This window comes from Crocuta crocuta, unplaced genomic scaffold (assembly GCF_008692635.1).
Source record: "Crocuta crocuta isolate KB4526 unplaced genomic scaffold, BGI_CrCroc_1.0 scaffold129, whole genome shotgun sequence".
NCBI classification, from domain to species: Eukaryota; Metazoa; Chordata; class Mammalia; order Carnivora; family Hyaenidae; genus Crocuta; species Crocuta crocuta.
The window spans coordinates 10,307,290-10,321,986 of NW_027551571.1; the positions used below are offsets into that span (position 1 = coordinate 10,307,290).

Here is a 14,697-nt window from a genome sequence, read left to right on the forward strand (position 1 = left end):
GGTATATGACTTACTAATAGTTTCATGTTATCAGTGTCTGTGCATAACGAATGCTCAACCCCAGAAGGCGTCTTTCACGTAAACTGCATGGACTCTCTCCCTGTTTTCCATTAATATCATCACTAGTACCTAACTTGCCCAGATGAAAAAGTCAAGATCTAGGGGCGTCTGACTTCGGCTCAGGTCATGATCTCACAGTTCATGAGTTCGAGCCCCACACTGGGCTCGCTGCTGTCAGCACAAGCCCACNAAAAAAAAAAAAAGTCAAGCTCTCTCAACATAAGGGCTACAGAAGATACTCTGAAACAAAGGCTTAACCTATGAAGTCCGAGAACCTGAGTCCAACCAGAATCTTGATTCTAATGCAGCGATGCAAGTTTACTTCCTTTTAGCACTATTCCCATCTATTAAAATGCAAAAACATTTGTTACTTACTAGGACTGTAGTGAAGCAACTGAAATAGATGCCTATCACACAGGGTGGACAGTCAGGACTCAGTAAACCAAAGCTACTTACTCCCAACAATCCTTCCCTCCAACTGGAGTGTGAGTCTTTCCTCTGAGCTTATCTTTTCATAATATTAACATGTTACTTTGTTGATTTGTTTATAATTTCCCTTGCAAGACTATGAACATCTAGAGGGCAAGGACTGGGACTTACCGCATTCTCTAAAACTTGGTAAAGATTCAGTGAAGAGATGAACTCTATTATTTTATGATTATTATTATGACTATAGTAGCAGCTTACTCCTTATAAAACTGTTACACACAAGCTTTATAGCACTTACTGTAGTACACTAGATTTTGAGGACTCCCTTCATGTAGTATCCAGGATATAGGATATTCACCTGTATCCTGGGAGTTAATCCAAATGGCCAAGCCAATGCGATGAACTCCCAGAATACAGGTGAATGACTCAAGCAAAGTATAGTTTTTCAAACCCTTTTTGCTGAACAAAGAGCTACCACTCTCACATCATCTCCCAGCACCTCACAAGCACTGTACACATCTATTGTAAACTTACAGGTTTACCAGCGGGAAGCTATGTCAATTATTTACGCCAGGTCTTGGCAGTACATACTAACTGGCTCAAGAACTCCACACATCTGAGAACGCTGAAGAAATCTGTGTTCTATTCACTGGGAAAAAGGATTGGTCTCTGTTCTTTAAAAGATCAAATAAATAAAGTCTAATAAATATGTTTTCAACCTTTTATAAAATGTTTTTATTTTCCCACCGGGTCATGGGAAGAGCACAAACATCAGAGTCAGAGAGAGATGAAATCTCTCTAAAATCTCAACTCTACTGCTTACTTGCTAAATAACTCTGGGACAAAGTAAGTGCTCATTAAATAATAATTGAGGGTTTATTATAGTACACTTTGTAAAAGCTACAAGAATACTATCTATATGAATCATGACCTCACTGAGCCACATAATCCTGAAAGGAGTGTATCAAAAATAAAAACAAACAAACATACAAAAACAACAGAGTGTTCTTTCTGTGAAAATGATGAAGCCTCACAAGAATTTGTTTGATAGAATGAAGTTCCAGAAAGAATAGCAGTAAGGATTGGACAAAAGCAAGGAGCAGGGAGGGGAAAGTTCAGGAAGCAAGTGTGAAGCAGTATAATGATTCAGGTAGACAAATGAGTTTGCATTTCAATCACAACATTAGAATAAAAAAAAAAAGAATAGATGAAATTAAAGTCTTTATTATAAACTCTGGACAAAATTTCTTTTGAGACTAAAACGAGGAGTCTCGGCGCAGAATCTGTCCTATTCAGCCACAGTCTTCCCATGTGCTGCGCTACAGCAGGAGAAGTGGGGGGCTGACCGCCACCTGCCCAGGATGGGAAGCACCAGGGAACAAGGCGGCGTGCTGAGAAGCAGCAGAAATAGCAGTAAAGGTAGGATTAGGTTCAGTAATTCTGACTAAGCCACAGTTCCCTCAGCAAAGGACTCTACCACCTACAAACCGTCTCCAGTAATGGCAACCAGGTCTGTGGTCTTCAGTTTCGTGAGCCCCAAAACCTGTTATTTTTCCTAGTTTGCTCAGGCATTCGAGGGAAATAATATAGAGCAACCCGATCTGAAAACACAGACATGGTACCCTAACAATTAGTCAGTTTATAATAAAAGCTACAACTAGCTTGAGAATCAAGCTACATCAACAGACAGTTTCCGCAGACTGGGGACACTAAACCAGAGCCCCGAGAGGCCAGGCTGCTCACTGATGAGCTGCCCTTCTCGATTCTCAAGGTTCAAAAGAGTCTCACTACGAAAACACAGGAGACCAACTGCTGCCATCAACTCCTGTCTCTTCCCACCAAACCCCTTTTCCCATTTTCCAATTTCCTTCCTTTCCTTCCCCATTACTTTTCTGATGGCCTGTTCTAAACTATGGGAATATTTATATTTATTTACTCATTAAAGATTTTTAAACAATTTTTAAGTTACTTTAATAGAATCTCTAAAAAAAAATCACAAAAATTAATAACATTAATGAGAGTAGTGAATTATAATGATATTGATTGGCAACTAATGACACAAAAATGTCTAACTAGTTAAAAAGGTGAGTGTATGTCAAGAAGGATTACAACAAATCCAATTTATCTTTGCAGGTAAAGAAGGGTATCCAGAATTTCAGTAAACAAAAGAGCATACTAATGATTATTACCTAAATAGCCCTTACACTACATGTGTGCTAGAGTACTAACAAAATGAAATAATAGGTGTGCTTCAAACTTGATCAATATTTCTATTAGGTGAATGAAATAATTTAAGAAAATTAGTAAACCTAAGAAAAAAGAATTGCCCAAATGTAAAATATCACATACATAATAGAATAGAGTCTTCCCAAATGACTCTATACGCTATTATACTATACACTAATAACCATGAAAAATTCATGGTCCTTTCTGGATCGATTATCCAGTGTCCCTGGCTAAATATGTGAAACAAATGGTTTTGGAGTTGATCCACTCCACTTCTAGAGGGAAGATATAAGTCAAATTAGCTACCAATTCCAAGGAGAGAAAAAGAATGTTCCTTGTATACTGCTGCTGAGATTGAAGACTGAGGAGTCCCTCTTCTGTTTAGAACAAATCAACATCCAGTGCAAGAGAGAGTGGTAGAGATGTGGAGAGGAAATTAAATTCAAGGTGACTAAGAACTAAGGGGGAAAAAACCTTCCTAAACTTGTGTATTGAAACAAAAAAAAAAAAAGAAGAAGAAGAAGAAGAAGAAGAGCAAAAACAAATTTAAGTCTGCGAAAAGTGTAAGAAAATGTAGAGCCAGTTTCCCTTTCCCTCTGCTGTTCTGGGAATAACAAAACGCTCTTTGCTTTTCAAAATTCTTTTAATGGCTCAGATTAACTAATGAAATGAAAATTAAAAAGAATTCTGAAAAAAGACATCAATCCGTTCAGACCATTCAGGGAAAAGGCTCCAATCTTAGAAACATAAAACTATCCACCAAAACTGGTGAAAAGATACACCAATAGAAAAGAGGAATGGGGAAGTGACAGAAAAAACAGTACCATTTCAGTACTTACAGGTTAAAGTACTGAAATGCTAAATCATCATGAGAGGAGTAAAACATTTAGAACATAAAGCTGTATCTAACTGAGGTCTTTCTTTTAATCTTCCCTCTATCACAATATACAGCATTACATTCACAGGCCTTATCTGCCCATCACGATTTCAGATGATAACAAATGACGATTCTGTTCCTAAACAACTAAGTCTTTTCGTTCTTTTTTTTTTTTTTTTAANTAACCGACTAAGCCACCCAGGCGCCCCTAAGTCTTTTCATTCTTAAAACCTGTCATTTCAAGACACTAAACACTGAATAGACTTGTATCTTCACTACCTATCTTTTGAGTGAAGAGATCTCCCTTCAAGCCTTAAGCAAGCCCAATATTGTATTAGCATTGCAAAAGACTTGGGAAGAAGTATAACCCTTTTAGAATACTGACCACCCTCCACATCATATTTGGCTTTTGCTACAAAATTAGTATCTCCATTCTGCATTTTTATGACGAGAAAAAAGGAGAAGGGGGTGGACAGATGACAGTCAGTCTACAGAGTGTACCGCACTATGCACTACAAATTAAAGTCAGACACAGTGCTACTCTATTCTTAATTCATCCTGCTCTGCTGATAATATTCTAATTTAACTAAAGCTTTGGCATGATGAGCACGAGTAATAGCTGTGTGCTACAGTAAAATATCAACCAAATGAAATTAGTATTGTCAGTACTCACCCTTAAGCGAGAATTATTCTCATAATAATAATAATCAGAAGACATACCTGTTCATTTTGATTCCATTCCCCTTGCTGTTTCAGAGATGGAATGGCCCAGATGCTCAGTTTCCCTGAGAAATGAATGGCAGCAAGGAGGGTCCCATCTGGAGAAAGGCTCATCTTAAAGATCCCATCCTATACAATAATTATATTACATTAATGTCAGATCAAGGAACTTGTCGCTGAATAGAAGTAACCTCCAGAATTTAATAACAGTCTTCAGGGGGTGCCATGTCATAAATGATCTCTCATAATTAAGGGTTCCAACAGCTTCATAACACTATAAATGTGCTCCAGCATAAATAAACAGAACTCTTGCCCTTAAGGAGTTTTTTTAAAACCTATTTTATAGTGTTATAATTCACATATAACCAAAAACCCAAATATGCGAGTATTATAAAAATACTCCTTTACATCACACATCAATTACCATGAGTTCTCTTTAATGTTTATGGGTTGATGTTGACCAGACGGTGAATTTCCTGAATTTGGGGTTCACATTTTCACAAGATTCTTTATGTACACAGTATCTGGAATATCTATCACAGATAGGCCACAAATTTACGCTTTGTAGATGAAAGGGAAGGGTAAGGAGGAAGAGGGAGTTGGCAGAAAAAAGGGTCCAATGGTGATGGGAACAGCAAGGGGGGAAATGCATTCCTCAATTTAAGGAACACTAGGAGTGTTTATTTTCCAGATTTCCTGGTAAACGTGAGGAATCTAATCACTGCTACAGAAAAGAGAAACTTAGTAATATACTAATTTTACATGGCCAACCTCGGGGTGCACACAGAGAAAGTCTTGTCTTTTCAAGGCCTAGTTGCCCAAACACCCTCTCAGTCCTTTCCTAGTGAGAGTACTAGGTTGCTCAGTCACCTTAAGAAAAACCGTACAAGCAGAGATGTCTCCTGCTCATCGCCTAAGCAGCAGCAGGACAATCGAACCAACACTAACTAGCCATCTATCGCCCATTCAGGGATTTACTGAAACCAGGATTCAAGGTAGTTCACCCACAAATAATAAAACAGACCTAAATATGACAGCCTACAACCATATTTGTCCTTAACATTTAGGGGCGCCTGAGTGGCTCGGTCAGTTAAGCATCCGACTTCAGCTCAGGTCATGATCTCACGGTTCAGGGGTTCGAGCCCCGCATCGGGCTCTGTGCTGACAGCTCAGAGCCTGGAGCCTGTTTCAGATTCTGTGTCTCCCTCTCTCTCTGACCCTCCCCTGTTCATGCTGTCTCTATCTCTCTCTCAAAAATAAATAAAATATTAAAAAATTTAAAAAAAATTAGAAAATCTGTCAACACAGGTCCAACGCCACCTTTTAAGGGGGAGTATGCTACCCAGTCCCACCAAGGCAATGATCAGGTGGGGCTGGACAGCATTTGCATGCTTAAAAGGGTCACAACATAAGCTTTCCAGTTAGCCAAAGCCTCCACCATTCTTGGTTATGGCCCCAAGGTCAAATATTAGCTATACAATTGAAAATTAAACATGACTATACTAAAAAAAAAAAAATTTTTTTTTTAAATTATGCCTGGCTCCATTCATCATATTATCTACCTGGCCTCTACAGACACAAGCTCAAGTCCTTAGGTCTACAATGATTCAGGCATATTAGTCATCAAAAACAAACAGACCAATTTCAGAAAGTGAGAAACACTGGATGAGTACATAGATGAAAAGATTAGCATCCGCTAATCTCTTCACTAAGGACTAAACTCACTTTAACTGGATATAATATGCCTATTCTGGAATGCCAGAATTAAGTGCAAGAAAGATTAAAATACAAAAGCCCAAGAAAAAGAAGCAATAAAAGCAAAAGCATTGAGAGCACAGTGTTAACTATATCCCATCCGCTCCTCCATGATGGAGATGAGGTCAGGAACAGAAGACGAAGAGCCTAGCACCTTCCACTCACAACTCGGGGCAATACTCTCCATGCTTTGGCAGAAGGTGGGCCTTATGAGCACAGGTTTTCATTCACAAGAGCTCTCCCTCCACTCTTCAGAGTTTGTAGAGGAAGAAACTAAAGATCTCAAAGGTTCAGAAACTTGCTGTAGATCATTCTAGTATAGACAGCAGAACCTGAGCTAGATGCCATCCTCAATCCCAACCCAAGTCACTTCCACTGCACTGTGACCACTGGCCTCACCTGGACCATAGCCTTTCCAGTCTGCTCCTTGGTAGGAATCACGGTCAAGTATGCTTTACTGTTTTCTCACCTAAATAATTAGTCACTAGTGATCTGTATGAGAATTCCCAGGTATTATAAATGCCTCATTAATGAACTAATAAAAGTGCTCTGAAAGCAAACAGGAAGTTTATGAATCTCTTTAACAAAAAAACAAATAAACAAAAGTATACTGGATGATGCGAATAATTTAACAACAGCATTGTGACCTAGAAAACAATGAATGAATATGCTAAATTATCCTTTGTTTTAATCCTTCTCTCCCTCTTACCTTCCTTTTCTCTCTAAGACATTACGCAGGAAATGTATTAGCTAAAATGTTATCATTGGCTTTTAAACTGGTGGGTTCTTGAATCCCCTTAAGATTCATTTGATACTATGATATCCTCATTGCAAACTTAATACTCCTTTCTTTAAGCATTTTGTTGTAGGAATTTGTACTCATGCACACACAGATGTAGAAACTGGAGTATAACAAATACCCACGGAACCAACAACCAGCTTATCAACAAATATCAACTTTTCACACTTGTTTCGCGAACGCTTCCCCAGTCACCAAATGTTGTTGGGGATTTTTTCCCCCAGAGAACTTTAAAGCGAATCCAGACATTAGATGTATATACATTACGTATGCACCTCTTTAAAGTCCCAAGTTATCTGTTGAACGTTCACATATATGCACAGTGAGAAGACACAGTTCTCAGCAGCACCTGAATTGCACCCAGTCAGCAACAGACAAGCCACCTATGTTACTTTAGAAACACGATGTTTTCCTTCTGAAAAAAAAAACTCCATTTTTATTTGTAGAAACATTTCGGAGTGTCTACAGCACACAAAGTATCTCTGGCTCGGGGAGTAATTTATTATCCTGACAGGAGCTGTCACACAAGATCTAAAGCCACAGTTAGAAAATCCAGGCCAAATTCTGTGAACAGAGTCTGCAGTATTTGGAAGTCAGAATGCTTCTTAGTTGGCCGGGGAGAGAATTTCTTTCAAATTATTTCTTATTTGGAAATAAGAGGAAAGGGCTTTTCAATCAACTGCACATGACACTAAAAGTAAACCTCAAACCTTCAAACCATAATTCCTGATATTGTATTAAGACTTCTCAGCATAAGTGAATACTAATTTTTCTCTCGTCTTCTCTATTTGAATTACGTAGTTCCAAAAGCAATATAATTTAGGTATAATTTTTACAATTAAAATGGGAATTTTGACTTTATTTCATATTCCTCAAATATGAACGTCCTATTTATTTTAATCATTATAACAGCTGAAATGATGGTCAAGGATAGGAAACTTGGCAGTGAAAGAGGAAAGCTTTTTCTCTGAGAGCAAGAACATGACAAGAAAGCCAACTCTTGCCAGTTTTACTTAACATACTACTGGAAATCCTAGCCAGAGCAATTAGGCATGAAAATAAATAAAAGGAACACAAATTGGAAAAGATGACATCATGTTAAACAGAGAAAACCCTAAAGGCTCCACCAAGAAGCTGTTAGAGATAATTCCATGTTCATGGATTTAAAGAACACTGTTAAAATGTCCATAGTATCCAAAGTGATCGATAGGTTCAATGCAAAACCTACCAAAATTCAAATAGCATTTCCTACAAAAATAGAAAAAAATGATCCTAAAATTTGTATGGTGCCACAAAAGCCCCTAGGTCCCCAAGTAGCCAAAGCAATCTTGCAAAAAGAAAAACAAACCTCTAAGTATCACACTTTCTATTTTCAAGCTACTGTTGCCAAGCTATAGTAATCAAAATAATACTGTATTGGCATAAAAACAGGCACAAAGATCAATGAAACAGAACAGAGAGCTCAGAAAGAAACCCATGCATAAATGGTCAATTTACAACAAAGGCGTCAAGAATACATAATGGGGAAAGGATACGCCTTCAATAAATGGTACTGGAAAAACTAGATACCCACTAGACCCCAAACTGACACCATAAAAAATCCGCTCAAACCGAATGAAGGTCTGGAGTAGAAGTCCAAAAACCCTAAAACTCCTATATGAAAACACAGGGGATAAGTTCCTTGCTATTGGTCGTGGCAATGATTTTTTTCTATTTTACACCAAGAGCAAGGTCAAAAAAGCAAAAATAACCAAGTGAAACTACATCAAACTAAAAACATCTACACAGGAAAGGCAACTATTAACAAAATGAAAAAACAATTTATAGAATGGAAGAGATATTTGTAAGTTACATTATCTTATAAAAAGTTAGTATACAAAATATACAAGGGACTCCTACAACTCAATAGCAAAAAAACACAAATGACCCAATTTAAAAATGGGCAAAGCCATCTCAACAGACATTTTCCAGAAAAAGACATACAAATGGCTAACAGATACATGAAAAAGTGTTCAACATCATTAATAATCAGGGAAATGAAAATCAAAACCACAATGACCTATCACTTCACACACATTAGGATGGCTATTATGAAAAAGAAAACAAATGCTGATGAGAATGGGGACACACACACACACACACACACACACACACACACACAGAGTCATTCAGCCTTTAAAAAGGAAGGACATCCAGGGGGTGCCTGGGTTGCTCAGTCTGTTAAGCATCGAACTTCAGCTCAGGTTATGACTCATGGTTTGTGAGTTCAAGCCCCACATCAGGCTCTGTACTGACAGCTCAGAGCCTGTAGCCTGCTTCAGATTCTGTGTCCCCCTTTCTCTCTCTGCCCTCCCCTGCTTGCACTCTGTCTCACTTCCTGTCTCTCAAAAATAAATAAACATTTAAAAGAAGAAGAAGAAGGAAATCCTGTCATTTGTGACAACATGCATGAACCCGGAGGGCATGATGCTAAGTGAAATATGTCAAATGCAGAAAGACAAATACTGCATATCACTTACATGTAGAATCTTAAAAAAAAAAAAAAAAAATTGAATTCCTAGAAACAGACAGAAGAAAACTAGTTACCTACCAGAGACTGGGGGAAAGGTTGGTAAAAGGGTAGAAACTTTCAGTTACAAAATGAAGGTTTGCAGATCTAATGTATAACATGATGACTACACTTGGTAACACTGTATTATATACCTGAAACTTGCTAAGAGAGGAGGACTTGAATGGTTCTTACACACACATTAAAAAAGTAAATATGTGAGATAGTGGATGTGTTAACTCAATAAGAGAAAACCTTCATTTACATATATGTAGATCCAATCATTGTACACTTTATATATCTTACAATTATACCCCAATGAAGGTGAGGAAAAGAAAACAAGAAAGAAAATGATGAATATCACTTTCTGCCTGCTACAGTCTACCCTATCCCATGAGTAGCTACTGAAAGGCAGTCTAGTTACTTAATTACCTGATAAGTTACAACATGAAACAAAGGAAGTTGGCTGACAAAGACCATCTGCATGGTCTTCTTTCACCATAAATCCATCTATGGCCCTTTTAATTGACCACATTATCAATTCTGTTTACCTCCTTGTATCAAATCTCCCAAAGCTTTTTAAAAGATACTTTCCTCTTACCTCACTGAATCTCTTGTGTAGCAATGTGATACTAATACTACTGAAATTAACAATATGAACAGGATTTTAACTTTCACTTCTATTTCTCATTTATTAAACCACTAGCTCAAACATCCATTTGATCTTTTGTTAATTAAAACACTAATTAAAGCCTCTACTACCAGCAGCAATAGAATAGGAATTGTGTCTGCTCTCAAACACTACAATAAAACCTTTAACTGTCCTTTCTAAGAGAGTAATGCTTTTAAATGTTAAATATCAGATCTTTGTACTGAGATTAGTTTAAATTACCTAACTTTCTTCAACTGCCTATCATCTACATAGAACAATTAAAAATGAGTAAGTTCCTATTTCGTACACCTTTCAAATGTACACGCTATATGAAAATTAAGGGGTGCCTGGGTGGCTCAGTCAGTTAAGTGTCCGACTTACCCTGGGGTCACGATCTCACAGTTCACAAATTCGAGCCCCGCATCAGGCTCTGTGCTGAAAACACAGAGCCTGGAGCCTGCTTCCACTTCTGTGTCTCTCTCTGCCCCTCCCCTGCTCATACTCTGTCTCTTTCTCTCTCAAAACTAAATAAAATATTAAAAAAATTTTTTTGTTAAAAATTAAAGTATTGAACTCTAGTGCATACATTCAAAATGTTCTGAATTACAGCATAGTCTTAAAGGTGAATTTGTAAGCACTGCTCTTCCCACATTCAACACTTATTTATTGAATAAACATATTCAGTAATACATATTCCATGCCAGGCACTGTACTATACTGTCGGAAGCTAGCAGCAAGCAAGACATAAATCCTGCCCTTAAGAAGTTTAGTAGAGACTCTTGTCCACTGTGTTTTAGAAGTCTGACCCCCCAAAATAAATAAATAAATAAATAAATCATCCTCAAACACGTGGTTAACAAACCTGGGGCTAGCGAGCAGGGGGAGACACTGCCAGACTATGTAGGAAAGAAAAAGCCAATTTTCCAAGACAATATTCTTTATAAAAGAACATACATAACTTTTATTACTAACATACTCTTTGAAAGGTCATACTACATGCCAGATAGCCAGTCGCTGGTTATGTGGAATCATGTCAACTGCACGTGTCCTACAGAACAATTTACAAAGCACCCACAGACTACTGATTATTAGCTTTATGATTATGAATATAAGAAAAAAAACTAACAGATCAAAGCAGCAGCTATCACTCATTTATCAAGTGCCTACAAAGGGACAATCGTGGTCCTAACTGTTTTAAATTTATTTCTTCTAACACTGCCCAATCAGTGTTGCTACTTTTTACTCTAACCAATAAATGGAAATGATATAAAGTTAACCCTATGGCTACTATATTAAAAAATGTTAGTGAAGAGATGAACATTTTAAAAGAGAAATATAGTTGCTCCCAACTTGAGTAGTAAAAGAGATCATCCTCTGAGATAGGTATAAGTAATTTACATCTGGACTACTTTTAAGTATAACATATTGTGGTGTCTGTTTCTAAAAGTTTCTAAACTAAGTTTTTGAACCTAGGTTTCTGTTTCTAAAGACAAGAGCCAGCTAGAGGTAGTGTGAAAAAGCAATGGGCCAGCAGCCAACTCGAGACAAAACCCATCTCTGACACTGTCTAGGTAAGTGAGTTTGGCAAACCATTTCTCTTGCGACTTTCATTTTATCAACAAAATAGGTATCATATTCCATAGATGCAATGGTGGTTCAATATCTGCACGTCAATCAACATGACACATCACATCAACAACAGAAAAGATAAAAACCATATGATGATTTCAAGAGATGCAGAAAAACCAGAGTACAATATCCATGCATGATAAAAACTCTAAACAAAGGAGGTTTGGAAGGAATATACTTCAACATAATAAACGCTGCACCATTAAAAACCCATAACTAACATCATAATCAATGGTGAAAACTTGAGAGCCTTTCCACTAACATTAGGAACCAGACAAGGATGTCCACTCACCACTTTTATTCACCATCGTACTACAAGTCCCCCTAGCCACAGCAATCAGACAAGAAATAAAAGGCATCCAAATTGGTAAGAAAGAAGTTAAATTTTTACTATTTGCAGATGACATGATAAAATGTCTAGAAAACCCTAAGGACTCCACAAAAACGATTGGAACTGACAAAGGAAATCAGTAAAGTCACAGGATACAAAATATACAGAAATCTGTCACAGTCTACATACAAATAAGAAATTAAGAAAACAATCCCATTTATAACTGCACCAGAAAACACACACAGACACACACACATAAACCTAGGAATAAATTCAACCAGGTGAAAGAGCTGTACTCTGAAAACTATAAAACGATGAAAAAAACAGACGATGACACAAACAGATGGAAAGATATTCTATGTTTGTGGGTTAGGAGAACCAATATTAACTAAAATGTCCACACCATCCAAAGCAATCTACAGATTTAACAATCTGTATCAGTCCCTATCAAAATACCAATAGGATATTTACAGACCTAGAACAAATAATCCTAAAATTTGTATGGAATCACAAAAGACCCCAAATGGCCAAAGTAATCCTTGAAAAAGAAAAACAAAACTGGAAGTATCAGAATCGCAGATTTCAAGATATAACACAAAGCTGTAGTAATCAAAACAGAATGGTACTGGCACAAAAATAAACATAGAGATCAATGGAACAGAATACAAAGCCCAGAAATAAACTCATGCTTTTATGGTCAATTAATCTATGGCAATGGAGACAAGGATATACAATAGGGACAGTCTCTTCAACAAATGATGTTGGGAAAATTGGACAGCTACATGCCAAAGAATGAAACTGGACCATTTTCTTATGCCATAAACAAAAATAAACTCAAAATGGAATAAGGACTTAAATGGGAGACCCAAAATCATAAAACTTCTAGAAGAAAAGAGGCAGTAATCTCTTTGACATCAGCTACAGAAACATTGTTCTATATATATCTCCTCTGGCAAAGGAAACAAAAACAAAATTAAACTATTGGGACTACACCAAAATAAAAATGTTTTGCACAGCCAAGAAACCATCAAACAAAACCAAAACAACCACTGAATCGAAGAAGATATTTGCAAACTATATGTCCAATAAGAGAGTAATATAAAAAAATAAAGAATTCACTCAATACCTAAAATAAAATCCAATTAAAAATTAACAAAGGACATGAAAAGATATTCTGATGGCCAAAAGACACATGAAAAGATGCTTATCATCACTAATCATCAGGGATTAATCACTAATCACCAAAACCAGGGTGAGATGTCACCTCACAACTGTCAGAACGGCTAAAATCAAAAACACAAGAAATACCAAGTGTTGGCAAGGATATGGAGAAAAAGGAACCCTCATACACTGTTGGTGGGAATGCAAGTTGTTGCAACCACTGTGGAAAATAGTATGAGGTTCCTCAAAAAATTAAAAATAGAATAACCGTGCAATTATGCAGTAACTCCACCATCAAGTATTTACCCAAAGGAAACGAAAGCACTAATTCAAAATGATATATGTGCCCCTATGTGTACTGCAGCACTATTTACAATAGCCAAGATACAGAAGCAACCCAAGGGTCCATCCATAAATGAATGGATAAAGATGTGGTTATATTATACAATGGATTATCATTCAGCCATCAAAAGAATGAATTTTGCCACTTGCAATTAACATGGATGGATCTAGAGGATCTAATGGTATGTGAAATGTCAGAGAAAGGCAAATACCATATGATTTCACTCACATGGGGAATTTAAGAAATAAAGAAACAAACAAACAAACAAACAAACAAACAAAAAAAGCATACTCTTAAATGCAGAGAAAAAACTGAAGGTTGCCAGAGGGGAAGGGGGTGCAAGGATGGGTGAAACAGGTGAAGGAGATTAAGGAGTACACGTATCATGATGAGCACCAGTCATGTATAGTATTACTGAATCAATACATCAGAGGCCTAAAATAATATAACACTGTACGTTAACTATACTTGAATTAAAACAAACTAGGCATCAAAATGCCAGTAATGCAAGCTTTCTGTAAGATCGTGTCAAAGTACACGTAAGCCAGAAAGCATTCACACAAGAAGAGGGAATTTTTATTTTTATTTATTTACTTATTTTTTTAAATATTTTTATTTATTTCTAGGAGAGAGAGAGAGAGACAGCGTGAGCAGGGGAGGGTCAGAGAGAGAGGGAGATACAGACTCTGAAATAGGCTCCAGGCTCTGAGCTGACAGTCAGCACAGAGCCCGACGCGGGGCTCGAACCCACAAACCGCGAGATCATGACCTAAGCGAAAGTCGGACGCTTAACCGACTAAGCCACCCAGGCGCCCCGAAGAGGGAATTTTTAGATAGCTGTTTGAGGCCTTTCAGCTCTACAATTATGGCACACACACAAAACAACTATGCCCCATAATTATTTCTGGGCTAGGAACCATCAGGTACAAAAAAGATACCACATAACATTCAGATATTTACCGAAGGCATTGATTTTAGAATACTAGTTTCATTAAGTCTTTTTAAAAAGCCCAAACAGTTAAAGATTCTGGTACAATGTGCCATTAAGAAAGATCAAAATATAAGGGAATTAGGTGCTTGCTCCTCCCTCGGGCTCAATCACAGAGGATACTGATTAAGGAGAAAGAGCGGAGTTCCACACAAGAGAACTGCCAACACAGGGTCAAG

The 14,697-nt window shown here is 37.3% G+C and overlaps 1 protein-coding gene across 1 annotated transcript in view; it reads right to left on the minus strand.

The window, feature by feature from the left end:
- Positions 1-14,697, minus strand: part of NBAS (NBAS subunit of NRZ tethering complex) — a 334,140-nt gene that overhangs the window by 262,024 nt on the left and 57,419 nt on the right. Inside the window, exon 12 of the mRNA XM_077750930.1 lies at positions 4,313-4,441. Coding sequence (XP_077607056.1) covers positions 4,313-4,441 — 129 coding nt within the window. The remainder of the gene's footprint in view (positions 1-4,312; positions 4,442-14,697) is intronic.